This window comes from Sorex fumeus, unplaced genomic scaffold, assembly GCF_029834395.1.
Source record: "Sorex fumeus unplaced genomic scaffold, SorFum_2.1 ptg000044l, whole genome shotgun sequence".
In the NCBI taxonomy this organism is placed as follows: domain Eukaryota; kingdom Metazoa; phylum Chordata; class Mammalia; order Eulipotyphla; family Soricidae; genus Sorex; species Sorex fumeus.
Window position 1 is genome coordinate 13410299 of NW_026606101.1, and position 18494 is coordinate 13428792.

Here is an 18494-nt window from a genome sequence, read left to right on the forward strand (position 1 = left end):
AGCTGGCCACTGAAATACCAGCTCCCGAATCCACCTTTTGGATCAGGACGCCTGCACTGTGGCACCTGCCCGCCATAGGGGAAGACAAAGCCCTCCTTCTGGGCTGGTACTGCTCGCTGGGTGCCAAGCCCTGGAAAGTACCATGCTGGAGTCTCGTGTGCTCTTCCGGAGAATGCACTCCCCCCGCCCACGTCTCAGAAATGCAAGCCGTAAGCAAGCAAGGTCCCAAATCCATGATTTCTCTCTAAACTAGGCACCCGCCTCCAGCATCCCGTATGTGCTTCCATTGACTAAAATTACTAACAAAACAGCTCCTGGGTGTGGCTTGGGAGCTGAGAGATCATCGCCGCTGCTCTGAACCTTTAGTCCCAGACTTCCCACCCATCCCCAAACCCTTAATTTCGGGGGAAACAAAGGGGCCACTCTTGCACAAGTATTTAAGTTCCAGGCATAAATGAGTTTGTTGAAACTGCCTCTGTGCATACGGATACCAGACACATACGGCACAACAGGGGTCTTGGGAGTACTGCTTTGTAAAGGCAGAAGAGTCTTCCCATCGAATTTCTATGGAGTAGTCCAATACACATTACAGACAGGGCCAACGGTCCGAAAGCACTGACCCATGAGCGGGACCCTTAAGACCAGCAGTCCCAAGCACTCCCTCCCCTCCACGTGACACCGTGGGCCCAAGGGCCACCAAGGCTCAGGAGCCCATAGAAGCACCTATCTGGTCCAGACCACCACTGCCATGAAAGCAAAGACACCTGGACAACCTGGCCCCTGCGCACGCAGACCCAGGGGTCACCCTGAAAAACGCTCACCTCGACACGCAGTGCCGCTGCACCGGGGCTAGAGAAGCTGGTAGAGGACGGTGAGAAGTACCTTCAGCCCTGTCCGGCTCCTTCGATGGGACTCCAGGCCACTGTTGTGAACAGCGGACAGGACAGTGTCAGAGCGCAGCACCCTGAGGGAATAGTGAGCTCAGACAGACCCGCTTGTGTCACGGTGCATGCAACTGTGTTTCAGGAAAGAGCCAGACCACAGGTGCTGAGGCTCTTGCTTTGCATACTGCAACCCAGCTTTAACCCCAGGCACCATAGAGATCCCCGCTCCACTCCCCCATCCCCCCAAGCCCTTGGGGTCACTCCTGAGCACGGAGCAGACCGCCTCTGTGCTGGCTTAGAAACAAGGGAAGTTTAGTAGTTACAGGAAACCCAAAAGTCCTTTGCAAAGTTACCTTTCCCCACCTTGATCTTTAGTATAAACTTAGATACAAAGCCTTATCCCCAGAAAGGCTGTCTTTTTGTCACTCTTCCTTAAGCTTTTTTGTTCTTAGTTCTTCGCAGTTCTCTGCAGGCTTTCAAACTGATGCAGAGATGAGGGTGATGACAAGACACCCTTCTTGGGGGTCCTCTACACAGACAGGCAAGGTTTGATTTCCTGAAAAGCAGGCTGGACATAAATCTATGATAGTACCTGGTTAGTGTTACTCATATTCAACTCTCTCGTTCTTTGGAACATGAAGAAAAACCCTCTTCCCTATTATACACTTCCTCTCTACCTAGGACTGTACTCAAACTGTTGAAGTGAGGGCAGAGTCACATTCTCTGGGAGCCCACATCTTCCCGACAGCAGAGCTCTACCCAGATCAAAGAACCACAATCCTGTCCTGTCTGCAACACTGGAACACTTCTGACAGGCCAGGCATAAGCCACTTTGTTCAGGTGGAAACTTTGTAGCAAGGGGCCGCAGGATGCTGTACTCCCGCAGGCGGTTCTTCACTTGCAGGGGTCCACAGGCAGGTGGAAAAGCAGACCACTGCTCTGCCCGACAGCACTGCTCTCCCTGAACAGCCAAGACTGCCTGGTTTCCTGCAGTTGGGACACATGACTGTCACCAGGCGGGGGCTCCCAGAGCCTAGGGAATTTTCCAAAGGCCCTTCTGCCAGAGGGCAGCCTAGCAAGCCTGCGTACCAGGGTCTCACTTCTGTCCCTTGTCTTGCACTTGACTCCTACACTAGGCCTGTTTGTGAGCAGCTGCCACCCTTCCTCAGCACTGAGGGGCGTGTTTGTGGCTTTCCTTCCCCACCAACCCACAGCATCAGGAATCATCAGCCAAGTGTCTTGTGGACACAGCTTGGCATGACGGCCGTGAGACGCTCACAGCTCCCGGCTTGACTCACAGACGGCACCCTGTTCCTTGCACTATTGCTGCCAGGCCACGTGCTAGCAAAGCTTTGCCAAGGCAAGCAGCCTACAGCACCCCGGGTGGCCTTTAGGACTGACCTCAGAGAAGCAGAGCACCACGGGCAGGAAGCCAGGCACCGCCGAACGTGGGCTCCGTCAGTGGCCACGCCTCTCCAACCTGACCTTCCCACCCAGCAACGGGGGCCACAAGGATGACCGAGACCCAAGGCAGGTTGTACAGGTTTATTTCCAATACCACAGAGACATACAGGAGCAATACTTTCCCTGGCAGGCCGATGGACCAGACCAGTTTCCAACTGTACCTAGCATGGCCCAAGGAAAAGGGGACCCTCTGCTCCCTGTCTTTGGTTAAGAACTCTGGAAGGTGCCAACTTGGACTTGGCCAACACTGCATTTAAATCACCACCGTATCAGTGCCAACTTCCCCCTCAGGCTTCACGTGACAAAGATGCCACAATGGATGAAAGGAAGGGGTGAGGTGGGGGTGAGCCTTTCAGATGCAGAGAGACTGGCGTAGGCCTTACCAGCTTGATACTTCAGACTGCTGCATTTGAAGGGAGCCTTGGTTTAAACGAGACCTCGCAACACCGCCACAGTTGAGGTACAAGAGATAAGGCAGGAAGTGGGCATGGCTGTTTCTTCCCCAACTTGCTGGTGTCGAAACAGCCCAGTGGGTCCCAAGACAGCCAGGTCCCGGGTACGGCTGACAGTGGTGGCCCTGGAGCACCGCCTGGGGGAACAGCCCAGGGCATGTACCCTTGAATCCAGAAGCACCAACACTGGTGGTGGGGGTGTCACAGATGGCGGTGAGCAGCCAGTGAAGGCTGGAGAGGGCACAGAGGAGCGAGATGCACTTGCTTGGCAGGTCGTGAGCGAGTGACTGTGGCTCTGCAGGCTGCGACAGGACAACGGGCCAACGGAGAAGATGGCCAGTTACCCCACGCTCATGTCAGACGGCACAGCACGCAGCGGCTCTGACACAGGGGAAGAGAAGTTAGTCACACGACTTTAATTCAATGACGCGGAAGACGTAAACGGAGGGAGACGGTCGTGTTCTCTGTACAATACATCCATTTACAGAATTGGCCAGTACTGTGTACAACATATAAATACATGATAAAACATTAGAGGTGCATAGAGCATACTTACAGAAGCCCAAAAGTTCACTTTATACATCCAAGAATAAAGAGTTAAAAATATAAAAATAAGAAACACACACTGTTCTGAAATGTAAAATGACGTTCACATACACAGGCGTATGGAGATGCCCACTCTGATGAGAGTCCAAAGTGACGGGAAGGGGGTCAAGCGGAATCCACCTGCCAACCGTCTGGGTGGCTGACCCGTGGTCTACACATGGCATTCCCCGGAGATGGGTTAGCAGGTCTATCCAAGGTCCCAAAAGCTCCTGTCGGCCAATGGATTGTACCGAAACTGTAACGCTGCAAATTTGCTGCAGCAACAGAACCAAATGTCAGGCTGGTTCCGTTAACTGGACAATGAGCAAACTGTGACCCTGAGGTCAGCGAGCGCTTCAGCCCTCGTGGGCTCTGCTGGGAGGTGGAACCCTGTGCTGGCTTCTTTCCCAACCACCAACTCGCCAGAGAAGCAGGAAGATGGATGGCAGGGAGGGGGCAGTGGAAGACTAACGTATCTACTCAGTTCGGTAGGTGTGTGCCCTCGGGGGAGAACACAACCTTCTTGCTTCAGCGTCAAGTCCGTCGGGTCCGGGCGGGCTCCCCACATCACACCAGGCTCTGAGCGAGAGAGAGCTGGGCAAGCAGGAGGGCCATGGGCAGCCCACGTGGCCCTGCAGGAAACCCCTGCAGCGAGACCCGAGGGTCTGGTGAGTGACAGAGGGGCTGGAGCACTGTGAAGTTTTCGGGAGCGGCAAGAGTGCTCTTGCCTAGAAAGACGGTCTATCAATGATATTTTGTATACAGCTTTAAGGGTGATCATTATCAAAATACACACACTAAATATACAACTTTTCCCATGGCCATAATTTATTATCTCACCACAAGGCACAATACACAGAGCTTTGAGGGTCCAATACAGTCATCGTGACAGAACGCACCACAGCCCTGGCACATGATCATGGCTTTCAGACTGCAGGCACACTGGAGGGAGATGCTCTCCACCGTGCTGCTGTCGGTGAACATCTGCAGGGAAAGGGATGCAGTGTGGCTCGCCCCGAAGTGTGCTTTGTGGCTCAGCTGTACCACACTCCCGGCAAGGCCTTTGGGAAAGGTGGGAGAGCTGGAGGGGTAATTAAAGCTGGTGGAACTGAGCTGCAACTTGGAAAGCTTCCCATAAAACGCCTGTTTGATGTTGAGCTGGGAGGGGATGGAGGAAGGCTCTAACGGCTGGCTGAGCCCTTTCCCAGGCTCTCGGGGTAACTTCCAGAAGGGGAGGTCGAGGACAAAGGGCACCTCGTGCAGGTCATCTAGCAGCTCCCGGGGGCCAGGCCCAGTAGCATTTCTGTTCTCTGCATTCGCCTTGAGGAGGCCCCCCACGAAAGTCTTCTCACTTTTGATGCTAACAGAGGCAGGTGGTGGCTTCGGCGCCCGGTCCTCCCTGGCAGTCTGCACCCCACCAGAGACGGGATTTTTGCTCGGCCCCAACTTCCTGTTGGGGAAGCTGGAGGGGGCATCAGAGGGGGACAGCGCGGGCTCCGTGGGCCGGGGACACTGGAGGGCGGCAGACACGTTACGAGAGCCAAAGAGCTTCTTCCCCTGGCCTCCAGCACTGCTGTGCTCGCACAGGGGCCCAGCCGTCTGATCGGGATCTGACGTCACATTTGGAGATGAGAAACGAGGGACTGTCGAGGTAGTGAGATTGCCTGGACTTTTGCTGGGGGCGGCATTTGAAACACTGCACTGGGATGGGTCACGAGCTTCCTTCTGATCTCCTGAACTAAAGGAAGAGAACTGCTCTTTGGAATCCACTTCAAGTTTCCCTGAGGCAGTTGTTGCATTTGAAACTGTGTACAGGGCGCCTAAGCTTGGGGCTGTCTTGGGAATCATCTGGGGCCCTGCAGGAGCCTGGGGGGCCTCCGGCTCAGCAAGCTCGGCACCCGCTGCGCAGCTCTCAGGTGCAAGAGGCAGCTTCGAATCTCTGAGAGAACCGAGGCCACTCCTGTCAACTTCACAGCTATTTTCCTTGGGGTCCCGCGAAGGCCCCAATTCCAAGGAGCCCTGCTCTTTTTTGAGTTTGAGTTGTGGGGATTCAAGGGCTGGAGGAAGAACCTTCTCTAAGGGCAGGCTGCCCTGCAGTAACTGCATCACGAGTGGACTAGAGGCCTCCACGGAGGACCCCGGTCTGCCCAGGGATACGGGCCTCAGCTGATCCTCAGTGCTGGCCAAGAGCAGGGAGTCGGGGATCCTGGGAGGCATGGCACATACACGGGACACCCAGCTCTGAGGAGCGACCAGCCCCTCAGTCCGGGAAACCAGGCCTGGATCACCTTTCACCTTGGCCAGTGGGCCAGATCGGTCCCAATCCTGGTTCTCACCCTTGTCTGCCACCAGGGACCCCTTGGTCACCGGGGACCCACTAGGTTCAGAGTCACTGCTGTCCTCGGAAAGGTGCCCGTCACAGTCAGAGGCTGTGTCTGTCGACTCACCGTGAGGACTCAGTGCTTCCAAGTTCTTGGAAAGGCTGATTTTCAGCCTCTCGACTCCTGCCTGCTTGTCCTCACCGCCAGCACCGTCAGCACCTTCCACGGACCGCACTGTCCAGAGCAGAGGAAAGCGGTCCACGTCACCAGCAGCCTTCTGGGTCGCCAGCCCCTCGGGCAGTGCAGGAGCGAGGGGCCCGCCGGCCTTATCCTGCTCTTCTATGACCAGAGGCACCACAGATGGGAGGCTTTCTCCACGCGGGGGTTCAGGCTGACCCTCTGCCCTGTCGCCTGACAGGCCCGGCATCCAAGGAGCAGCACCAGCAGAGAAGAGATCCTCAGGTTTCAAGTTTTCTCGTCTAGTAGCACTTTCCCTCGTGGGTGGGCATGAGTCACCAAGTCCTAATTCGTCATCAAATTGTCTGTCCTGCAGACAACCAGCCAATGACGATTCAGAGGCGCAACTGGGGGTCTGAGACTCCTGCAGCACAGGAAGACAGCTCTCGTCCAGAGCAGGGCCAGCTTGCTCCAACAGCAGGTCCCCCTCTGCAGACAGGACAGGACTTCTCTCCGGGCAACCAGGAGGTTCTTGGTCATCATCCTTTCCCCAAGGAGTGTCAGCAGACCCACACTCAGTTCTCACATCTAAATTCAACGGAGGCTGCTCAGCTACTCGCTCAGGGGCTGAGGTTTTCGAGGACATGAGGGGCAAAGCCTGGCAGGGCTGGTCCCCAGTGGGAGCAATGGGGAGCTGGGAGGCCTCTTCCAACCCGCCTGCCAGACTCTCAGGCCCCCGCTGGAGCGCGCGGCTCTCCTCCGCTCTGAGAGGAGCCTGGTCCTCCTTCTTGGCTCTGGACACGGCAGCTCGAGCCTGGGTGCATGCCCCGCTCAGAGGACAAGGCGGCAGTAGTTGTGTTCGCTGTAGATCTGGCGCACACTCTCCAGGGGGGCTCGGGCCTCCCCCGGGCTCAGGGTGGCCACAGGTCTCACCACCATCACCACTGCTGTCTCTGCCACCTCCCTCGTCGGTGGGCCCGCCGCCACCTCCACCCGGGCCACCCCCCCCTCCGATGGCAGTGGTGGCCGCCTCTCGGCAGTGGTGGCCTCTCGCCCCTCGGACCTGCAGAGCACGGGCTTTAATGTCTGCGAGGGTCCTGGCCCCTGTCCAGCCCCGGCAGGAAGACTCTGTGACGGGGACAATTCGGGGGCATATCTGGTAAGCGGGCTGACCTTTAACCACCCAGGGTGGTTTGATACGTGAAAGTTGAATCTGCAAGAGAAGAATCGGAAAACAGCTTTAACTGGGTGATCCGAATTACAAACAGTAAAAAGCTAAAGTATGGTTCTGGCAGTTAGGAGAAGCACTTTCCCCTTAAGATTAAAATAATCATGGCAAAATGGTCCATAAGACCATCCCATTCTTACAGAATTCGGCTCAAGTGCTTGTTACATGCTTCATTGCTAAATTTAATTTCTGGTGGGATCAGATGAGTCATCAAAGAATGTGACACCTCCTAATGAAAGACTTTTAAATCCCAAAGGATTCTGACCTCTAAAGACCACTTCAACAGCATGAATAAAAACACTTCATCCCAATGATTTCAGTGTGGAGGGTTCTAAACTTCTACATAAATCCACACAGCCCCGGGCCATATGGTCCTGCAAAAGTGTGCCACACACTGCTGTCTCACAGAAAGTTCCATGCGGTAAAGGGCTCTTACCCGGATGGGCGGGACTTTGGGCTCCTCTTTGGTGGGCTGTGGCTTTTCGGTGTGAACACTTTCAATTGTGTTACGAAAGGACTGACGATCTTCAAGCCGGGGCTTCTTTTCGGGAAAGGACGCAGAGGCTGCCTGCTCAAAGGACTTCCTCTTCTGATCCTTGGGCTCCTGATCCACCGTCTCCTGAGGCAAGCTGGGAATTCTGTCCGGAGTCGCAGAGGCTGCGCGCACCAGGTCGTCCGGATTGGTCTGGATCCAGGAAGCCACAGGTTTGGCAGGGAATTCGGGTCCCTCTGGGTTGGGTACTGCAGAGGAGGTATCAGGCCGGTGGGGACTGCTCACCCCTGCCGAGTCAGTTTTAGTCTCTCCGTCCTTGTAGAGGGGTGCAGCTGGTACCAGAGACTGTGTGTCTTTGGCAACCCCTGCTTGTTCTGGCTCCTGCTTTTTACACAGATTCCTTCTGGTTCTGGTTCGAAGATCTGGCCGAGAGCGTTTCTTAAAATGCCCATCTCGCTGCCGGGTGGCTGGACCGCGCTGTGGCCGTGCTGATTCTCCAGGGATATGCAAATCACTCTTGATCTCAGCATCCTCCTGGCCCACATGCTGCTGCAATGACTCTTCTTTGGTCAGCCCCAATCTGCAAACCAAACTCACACCGTCAGTTAGAGGCCAGAGAAGCCAAGTCTACTTAATTTCTATGAATCACACACACCCAGATTAGAAGAAATCGGAACAAAATAACCGCATGGTACAGAACACTAACCACACGTGAGTGTTAACATGTCAGTAAAATCATTTTAGCTTTCTTCCCTGTGGTGACATTCACGCAAGCTACGTGACCCGAATCCCCCGAATCCATGCCCCGTCCCTGCCATCGTCTTCTAAGAGGTAAGGCTGCTTGATTTAGAGACCATCTGGCCCTATCCCCACCCAACAGTGCAATCAGAGTATGAGGCAAAAAGTGCCTTACTTCTGTCCATAGTAGTCTTCAAAGAACTTTTCTTTCCATTGCTCCACCTTCTTTTCCTTCTCCATTTCCTGTCGTATCCTGACTTGCATCTCATGAGTAAATTCACCTAGAGAAAATAAAAAGTTCCAAGGGTATGCATTTAGAAAATTATTATCTTTCTTACGGGAAGCTCAAGCTGAAGTGACAGCACAGCGGTAAGGCCTTGCACTCAGCCAGCCCGGCCGAGTCGATTCCTCCGCCCCTCTCGGAGAGCCCGGCAAGCTACTGAGAGTATCTCGCCCGCACGGCAAAGCCTGGCAAGCTACCCATGACATGTTCAATATGCCAAACACAGTAACAAAAAGTCTCAAAATGGAGACATTCCTGGGCCCGCTCGAGCAAAAGTCGATGAACAACGGGAGGACAGTGTTTGTTTTGTTTTGTTTTGCTCATGGGAAGCTGAATCTTGCAGTTCTACCATGTCAGCAGTTTTCAAAATCGAATGACTGGGGGGATGGGGGTGGGGGATGGTGATGAATAGTGGAGTAGGGGAGGGGATTCTCACCCAGCAATGCTTAGGGGACCATATGAAATGCCAGGATTGAACCAGGGTTGGCCACATACAAGGCAAGCGCCCAACCTGCTGTACTATTGCATCGGTCCCCAGTGACTTTAAGAGTTCTTTTTAACCTTCACCTCTCTTCTTCACACTGGCTTCTGTCACTTCCAAAGGCTACCTCACATCATGATCATACTCAGGAGAGAAATACAGGTCTATTAGAAGGGAAATTGGATCTTTTGCAGCATAAATGGTCATTTAACATCAACCAAATACATTTTTCAAAAAGGCAGAACAACAAACAATGGAAACATTCTTATTCCCTGTACAGAAAAAAGTTAACGCAGCAGGCCTGACTGCTTATTCTTAGAAAGGCCTGCTTACAAGTCTGACCCTTGGCTGACATCTGGGAACTTGGATTTCAGGAAGGTGCCCGCCCACTCCCTCCTATAATTGACACGGTAGCTCATGGTGCCTCGACTATATATACATACAAAATGGTTTGTAGTGGGCGCCAGCATTCCCTTGGGGGACGTGGAATTTGGGCTATGTGCTAGGCAGAGGCTTCCTATGGGATGAGTTCCGAAGAAAAGCCCTGGACATCAGACCCAGGTTTGTTAACAAGCTTCCCTGTAGACTATGTTCCATATGTGTTGTCACATAAGCTCATAGCTGAGAAAGTCCATCTCATGTGACTCTATGCAGAGGGAACCCTAGAAGTCTGCTCTGAACTACCCCTACTTCACTCTGGTTGTTTCTTTCTCTTTGTTGACTCTGCTCAGTAACTGTTTCGTTGTAATAAGTAACTGCCAAGAATACAACCATCTGCTGAGTCCATGAATCCTAGTAAACTGAAGGAAATAAACTGAGAGTGGGTGTTGGGGACCTTCCAACACACATCCCATATCGCTTCCCCACAAAATTATAACTAAGAGGAACTAACAATTGTCCCAAGGACAATGTTAAAAAAAAAAAAAAAAAAAAAAAACCCCAGCGACTACTGGAGCTCAACATTTAGATTAGCACAGTGCACTTCTCCAACCCTCACCTCTAGGACAATGCCATCCATGACTACTGGGGGAAAAAAAGACCTTAGTTCTTCAAAAAAAAAAAAAAGAAAAGAAAAAAGAAAATTCTGGGGTCTGGAGCGATAGTACAGTGGGGAGGGCATTTGCCTTTCATGCGGTTGACCCAGGCCCAATTCCCAGCATCCCATATGGATCCCTTAGCACCGCCTGAAGTAATTTCTGAGTGCAAAGCCAGGAGGAACCCCTGTGCATTGCCGGTGTGACCCAAAAAGCAAAAAAAAAAAAAAAAGAAAATTCCCAATACACCTGGACCTTCCTTAGCACTATGAACCTTTAATAGCCACCACTTTTATTAACATTGTGAGGAAAACCTGCCTTATACTAAGTATCTCTTTTGGAAAAAAAGAGGAAACACCAGGCTTATCCTCTCCTTGGTGACAGGTCCACATTTCCATTCAAGATGTACTACTCCAGGGCTGGAGCGATAGCACAGCAGGTAGGGCATTTGCCTTGCACACAGCCAACCCGGGTTCGATTCCCAGCATCCCATATGGTCCCCTGCGCACCACCAGGTGTGACCCAAAAAGGAAAAAAAAAAAAGATATATACTACTCTGGTGGGAAAAGCCTGTGTTCTCTCCTGAACACATAACTTTCTCTTTTCTCTCTTACATCTAAGTAAATTTTTCTTCCTGTTTTGCTTTTGGGATCTGCACTCAATGTATCATTTCTGGTGGGGCTTGGGGGACCATATGGGGTGCTGAGGAATCACACCTGGGTTGACTGCATGCAAGGCAAGTACCTTTCCCACTGTACTATCTCTCTGGCCCTAGGTAAATTTCTTATATCTACTTTGCTTCACAAAAGAGACAAAAATGAAACAAAAATCAAACTGGTGAGAAGTTAGTGCCTTGAGACCAGAGAGAAAGTTCAAAGGACAAAACACTACGCTTTGCACATGGGAAGTTCAGGTCTGATTCCTAGCACCATATGGTTTCACTAAGCACCGCCAGGAGTGACACCCAAACACAGAGCCAGGAGTAGCCCCTGAGCACCATCAGGTGTGACCAAAAGCACCCCCAATAATATATGTTTTGTTTTTAAATCTTCTGATCTTGGGGCTGTATCCAGTAATGAGCAAGGACTACTCTGCTGGCCATGATCCTGGAGATTGCTCCTGCTGTTGTTTGGGGGTGATGTGGCGTCTGGGATAGAACGAGGGCCTCTGTGTGCAAAGCAATCTGGCCCAGAGTCTGGGTTTTAAATACCAGGAGACAAATGACACCACACACAGCAGGCACCTTTTAAGCTGAACGAGACAAGAAAGTCTACTCACCATCAGCCAGGCGTTCTCGCCAGCTCTGAGCTGCATGGGTGAAAAACTCATTGTTCAGCGCACTGGTACTGAGACGCAACAGGCCATCTGTCCCCACCTAGAGGGATCAATAGAAAAAAAAACCCAATTAATAAAGAAACTTAAAAAGCTATCAGAAGCCTGTCCAGAAAGCAGCAAGGAAGATGCATGCACCCGATCTGGATCTGATCCTTGGCACAGCATGGCCCCCCTCTTAAGTATGGCCAGATGCAGCCCGGGAGGTCCTCACATACAGCCCAAGCCTTAATGGAATGGCATAGTAAGCCAAGAATCACCAGGAGTGGCCACTAGGCCCTCTCAGCACTGCTTATGAGGACGGCCTCTCCCTTAAGCCCACCACTCCCCACGAAGGGGAAGAAAATAAGCAAAGAAGTGACCCATCAGCACCTGTCTGTCCACTTCAGGCAGAAGGAAAAGAAGCTGCTGCTGGAAATGGGATGGCAGAGCATGGAAGGTCCGCGAATTTATCAGGGCCCGGAGGTTGGTGTTGACAAGGATGGACCCAGGCGTCTCAAAATCGATCTCTTCCCCTCGGTTTCGCTTCATTTGACCTGTGATTATTGAAGCAATTAAAAAAATCAAGAAACAAAAATTTCAGCTTCTAAAAACCAAAAATGTGTCATACTTGACGTATTAGCTTTGGTTAGTTTTGGTGGTAGCCCCCACACCACTCAAACTTATCTACACATAATCTGCTCAATGGTCTAATATATCCTGACCTATGCATGCCAAAGACTCTTGACAGGTCACTACTGTCACCATCAAATGTAAGAGACTACCTAGGCTTGTGTCCTCCCAGAAATGACAGTACTATGTATATTACAGCCTGAAGAGGAATCTCTCCTCACAGAAAACCAGGCAGAGGACAGGGTCTGAGCTTGGGAAGACTGGAGATGTAGAAATCAAGTCCACACAGTCTTGGAAAATGATGGAAGTTGTCCAAAGAGTATCAGGTACTACGAAAATGCCTATGAAAACCTTCTACGTGTAATTCCCATGTCAAAAGGAACTAAGGGTTGTTTATAGACCACTGAAATGTCACTCTTTGGAACATCTGTGCAAATGTTAGTTTTATCTAGATTGGGCGGGGGGAGGGATCACCGAGAATAGAAACCTGTAAGATTAGACTGAGCACTGCTATTGAGTTGAAAAAGCGGCAAGCAGCAAACCTTTCCTCACTTGGGCAATGATTTATTTTCATTTCCAAAAGCCAAGGCTAGTCATCACAATGGTTTTATGTGGCACACCTACAAAGAAGCAGGATCTGGGCATCGCTAAAGGAACCCTGAAAGAGCAAGAGCCATTCCCAGGTTTATTAGTATCCACACTCAAGGGGCTGGGGGAAGGAGGTGACTGGATTATAGGCATCCATGCAACAGAATGACAACTTGGCTAAAATGGGAGACTACAGAGAGTGAAGACAAGCATGGCAGAATGCACCTAGGAAGGAAAAGGATGTTGGAATTCTTCGCTGAGAAGCTCAGAAACGATTTTCATTCACTCACATACTAAGCAGTACCAAGGCCAGCAAAGGCTAATCCCTTACAGGGATAACCAAGGAGTAATGTGGCATCAGCTCACAGGGAGAGTTCTCACACAGCCCAGCAGAGAGCTACTCTATTAACAAAACCAAAATATAAAGATAAAGCAAAAATAGAGGGTTACCCAAGAAGTAAAAATAAAGAGTAAAGAAAGAGAAGTAGAAAGCACCATCTTCTCACTAGCTCTTCCAGGGGCCCCCTTTTCCACGCAGAGAAATGAGTGCCAAGCCACTCACCTGTGGCTGGCTTCCGGAAGCCTCTCAGGAGCGGGGCAGGGTCCCGGGTGACCTCGGCCTGGCCACGAATAGCAGCGCTGCCCAGCGCCAGAGAGCCGCTGCTGCTGCTGGACGGGCTGCCGCTCTCGCCATCGGCGTGGCGGCCCGAGAACCCTGAAGGCACACATTCCATGGGTCAAAAGCATCACACGCCGCACCCAGGGCTCTCGACAAGCTGACTGCTCCCAGCTCTCCCTGAGACGCTGCCAGGAATATGGGTGCTTCTAGGGCCCGGGCTCAGGCTGTCAGAGACCACCACCGCCTGGTCTGGCTTTGAAACAGTATGTAAGGATGCCAAACCGCCACCTTGATCCGCACCACACAAAGCACCTGCATACTACTTCGTCGTCCCCTCATGGTGGCTCTGGGGGGTGGGTGGGTGGGTGGGAGGGGGCAGGCCAGGGCTGGGCACCGGAACCTAGGTCAGGTCTCATGGCCACAGCTTGTGGCCCGCCAGAGCAGGCGCTCCTGACCTGACTAACCACACTAACTGGGTCGGAAACTGCTGCCACGGCCTGAGGAGGGGGCAACACCTGCATAGAGTTTCTACGTACCTGAGGCCGATTCCACGTGGGCCCCGTTTACCTTCAGAGGAGTAAGGACAACGCGAGGCAGCATCACCCCTGTCTTTTTCTTTTGCTTGTTAGCCTACATTCCCCAAGGGAACACAAAAAAGAGTCTGGGTCACCTGCAGGGCTCCAACAGCCATCTGTCCTGACCACTGCCTCGTCAAGCAGAGCTCATGCCAGCTGCCCGGGCCCACGGGCCGCAGCCCAAGTTATAAAGAACACGGAGTCATCTCTATGTCACAGACAGGAAGTTTTAAGGTCTGAAGCCAGTGAGTGGCCGGGCCATTCACTCTACCTGCTGACTCACGAGACTCCTGCCCTCCCCACTATGCGGATGTTCCTGTGTCTGTCATAAGTATAGATAAAACGACCTATTCATGGGAACAAGAAAAACCAAAACCACTCTGCTCTCAATTCAGCACCCATCTTCAATGTCACTAACAATAAAAACCAAGCTAACCCCTCCCCCCCACCTCCTCCCCCCCCGCCCTGCAACTCTTCAAATATATTGACCAGTAGATGCCAAAAGATCAGGGCTGTGGCTCAGTGGGACAGCGCATGCCTCAGATGTCTAAGGCCCTGGCTTTGAGACCAGCACAGAGGGAAAAATAGTAAACAAGCTTGAGCTGAAAGAATCATCCTGTCTTCTGGCTGGCCGTAATTCTCTCTTCCCTACCTGTGAGGAAGCTCGGTAGCTATCTCTGGGATTAGAAAGAGGCCGACTCTGAGACTCTGCAGAACAGGATGCATTTGAAGATGTTTCATCAAGAGATACTGGAAGAGGGAAATAAACATCAGCCTCCAGCAGCCGCTTATGGCTTCTCTTGCCCACAACGTTAGGGGCACTTACCGTCATTATCACCACTCACAGTACTGGCTTCGTTGGATCCACAGCTCTCCACGTCAGCTGTGTCCTCTGGCTCTTCTCCTTCCACAGCAGCTGCACTGCGAGACCACTGCAAGGCATCCTTCTGGGACAGCAAGGCATAGCTCAGGTGAGCAAAACCCCACAAAGCCTACAAGCACAGCACTCATTCCTAAACGCATATTGCCTTTGTAGAAGAGGGAATGAGACTGCTGAGAAGCTGCGGTCCCTTTCTATTTGATCAGACTCAGAAAGTTTATACAGAGAATTGGATTTAGCTGCGCATTCAATCATTTGTTAAACATTTATGGACTGCCTCCTATAAGTTACAGCATGCTCGTTTCTGGGTGGAGACAGGATATAAGAAATGGGAAATGGCCCTGCCTTCAAGGAGTTCAAATGAATTGAGGAAGAAAAAACAAAATCTATTTCAATGACAGAACAGTGACCTAGGTATATCAGAACTGTGGAAGCATGGAAAAAGGGGCATTTACATCTCTGAATTGAAGAAAGATGCTGTGGAGGTGGAGGTACAGGAACGAAATAAGGACCAGGAAGCAGGCTTTCAGGAAGAGGTGCTGCTTGAAGTAAGGGTGAGACTTTTATTCTTGCTGCTGTTTTTGTTGCTCAGGGGCCCCGAGGAGTTCAGAGACCATGCAGGAATCAAATCTATATAGTCTTGTACATGTACACCATCACTGGCCCTTGAGAAACAAGTCTTAACAGGTGAGCTGGTAGGCAGACAGGAGGGCAGGAGGGAGATTGCAGGGATTTCTAGGTAACAAAATCAGCAAATGTGGAAGACTAAACGCAAGGAAATAATTTCTGTGTTCATGTGGGCAACTGGGTATGATAGAGAAAGCAGGGGACAGGAAATAGTATGGTAAGAGTATGCGTAGAGATGAATATCTGGGTTGTTTTATAGTCTCAATGATCAGAAGAATGATGTGAATTTTAGGAATTTCATGCAAGCAACCATGGAAAGTATTAAAGGGAAGAGTTAGTGGATGAAGGATCTTAAGTAAGACACAATGGAAACAGGCTGAGGAGGAGATCTACTATTCAAATTTCATCTCCGTAACATTTGCCCCACAGACTGCTGCTGTCTCAGAATCAGATCACCTATTTCCAAGGAATCCAGGAGCTACCTCTTATCTCAGAACTAGGAGAGATTAATACGAACATTGGGGGCTCACGAGGAGACAATTTTTTTTTAGTCTTTAACATTTTTTTTTAATTTTTATTAGTGAAACACCTTGAGGTACAGTTGTAGACCTACAAATTTTTGTGCTTGGGTTTCAATTATACAATGATCAAATACCCATCCCTTCACCAGTGCCCATTTTCCACCACCACGGGTCCCAGTATCCCTCCCCCCCTCCCCCCAATCCCACCCTGTCTCTGTGGCAGGGCATTCCCTTTTGTTCTCTCTCTCCTTTTGGGTGTTGTGGTTTGCAAAAGAGGCACTGAGTGGCAATCATGTTTGGTCTATAGTCTAGTTTCAGCATGCTTCTCCCATCCCGGGAGGATTCTCCCAATACCCTTCTCTATCTGAGCTCCCTTTTCCCTTAGCATGCGTAGCTGGCCTCCAAGCCATGGAGCAAAATTCCTGGTACTAATCTCGGCCACTCTTGGGTGTTAGACTCCTATTTTGTTACTTTATGTTCCCCAGATGAATGCAATCTTTCTGTGTCTATCCCGCTCTTTCTGACTCATTCCACTTAACATGATACTTTCCATGTAGTACCACTTGTATGTAAATTTTATGACTTCATCTTTTCTAACAGCTACATAGTACTCCATTGTGTAAATGTACCAAAGTTTCTTTAACCAGTCATCTGTTCTCGGGCACTCAGGTTTTTTCCAGATTCTGGCTACTGTAAAGAGTGCTGCAATGAACAAACAAGTGCAGATGTTACTTCGACTATACTTTTTTTGCGAGAGGAGACAAATTAGGGCCAGGGCTTTTCTTCTTTTTAATAGCGTAAAAAGTGTCAAAAGATTAGGGAAAACCATGATTTTAACTCTTACAAAAATACCAGGTCCTTTTTTTAGCTTTTTGGGTCACACTCAGTGATGCTCAGGGGTTACTCCTGGTTCTGCGCTCAGGAATTACCCCAGCGGTGTACGGGGACCATATGGGATGACGGGGATTGAACCCGGGTCATCTATGTGCAAGGCAAACGCCCTCCCCACTGTACTATCACTCTGGCCCTATACCAGATTTTATTTATTTTGCTTTTTTGGGTCACACCCAGCGATGCTCAGGAGCTACTCCTTGTGGTGCTTGGGGGACCATATGGGATGCTGGGGATTGAACCCAGGTTGGCCACGTGCAAGGCAAATACCTAATCTGCTGTACTGTAGTTCCAGCCCCTTTATATTAGATTTTAACAGGAGAAAATCACATACAAAAAACTAAAGGACATGGGTGCCTGGATCAGTAGATTAAATCTTCAATTTTGTTAAACCAAGTCAAAATCATGGGAAACTAAAAGAATCAAAAATAAGCCAGGGTCTAAGGAAGCGAACTCAATAGGGCTGGAGGGCATGCCTTGCACACCTGAGACAAAGGCCCTATAAACTCAATCCCTGGCCCCACATAGCCCCAGAGCACTGCACAATCTGACCATGTATCATGCACTCGAGAACCATCAGGAGTGGGCTTGGGGTCCCTAGAGCATTGCTTCCAATAGCCCTTTTCCCCAAAAATTAACAAGCCATAGTTTTAGGTTTTTTTCCTCTTTTCCCTACTGGCAGTTAAGCTGAAAAGTAGTCATTCTATCTAGTTTGTAGAGGATGGGCTAGAGGAGGACATGAGGCTCTGGATCTTAAAGACCTGCACGTGCATTAAAGGGTATTTTAAATATTTGTAAAGGAGTTTTAATTGTTTGGGGGCCGGAGCTGGCATTACTCAGGGTTTAGTTCTGGCTCTATGTTCAGGGGGCCACATACGATGGTGGTGATTGACCCAAGTAGGCTATATGCAAGGCAAGTGCCTTACCTACTGTGCTACTTCTTCAGCCTTTAAAAGCAGTTTTAGGGTGGTATGGTGCTGCCAGCAGGTCAATCTGTACCTGTGAGGCAAGTGTATAGGCAGCCTGATGGCGTCTTCAGACTTCCAGATACCCCAAAACTGCTGCCGTGCCTTTGGCCAGACCCCAAAAACTTGGGGCAAAGTTTACCAAGAAAGTAAATGGCCAAAAGTTGGGTATGTGGGAGACACACCCACAAACCAACTCCAGCTCAGCTATAGAACTGGAGGCATGGCCTCCCTGGTTCCTGGTAGAACTGCTTAACGGTCATGATCCCAGAGACTCAAAAACAAACCTCAAAACCCAATGGATTTTGGCAGAAACGCGTCCAGTCCCTGCAGTAGGTTACCGGCGCCGGGCCACCCCAGGTGGGAATAGGTTTGGAACATGCCTTGGCCTGTTCCCCCTGGTGGCCCGGTGGCCGCCATCCTCCAGAGGCTACTGGACAGTCAGGTTTGGGCCCGCAGTGAAGAGACACGCCGGGCATCGGGATGGGGGTAGATCCGGCCCTTTCCTCCCCACCCCAACAAGACCCCCAGTTGACGCCACAAACAGCCTCTCTGGCTCCTGATCAAGCTGCTTAATGGTCATGATCCCAGAGACTCAGAAACAAATCTCAGAACGCAATGGCTTTTGGCAGAAATGCGTCTGGACCACGTAGTAGATTACTGTCGCCAGGCCACCCCAGGTGGCAAAGGGTGCTGTCCCTCTGCCTGCTCCCCCAAGGCAGCTCAATGGCCGCCATCCTCCAG

At 51.0% G+C, this 18494-nt stretch overlaps 1 protein-coding gene across 1 annotated transcript in view; it reads right to left on the reverse strand.

The window, feature by feature from the left end:
* Positions 1-2415: 2415 nt before the first annotated feature.
* The window catches only part of ASXL1 (ASXL transcriptional regulator 1), a 63848-nt gene continuing 47769 nt past the window's right edge, over positions 2416-18494 (reverse strand). Inside the window, exons 4-12 of the mRNA XM_056121418.1 lie at positions 14693-14813; positions 14519-14616; positions 13828-13921; positions 13235-13387; positions 11845-12008; positions 11419-11515; positions 8518-8623; positions 7548-8184; positions 2416-7096 (exon numbers count right to left, since the gene is read on the reverse strand). Of these exons, the coding sequence (XP_055977393.1) occupies positions 4217-7096; positions 7548-8184; positions 8518-8623; positions 11419-11515; positions 11845-12008; positions 13235-13387; positions 13828-13921; positions 14519-14616; positions 14693-14813 (4350 nt within the window). The 3' untranslated portion in view covers positions 2416-4216. The remainder of the gene's footprint in view (positions 7097-7547; positions 8185-8517; positions 8624-11418; positions 11516-11844; positions 12009-13234; positions 13388-13827; positions 13922-14518; positions 14617-14692; positions 14814-18494) is intronic.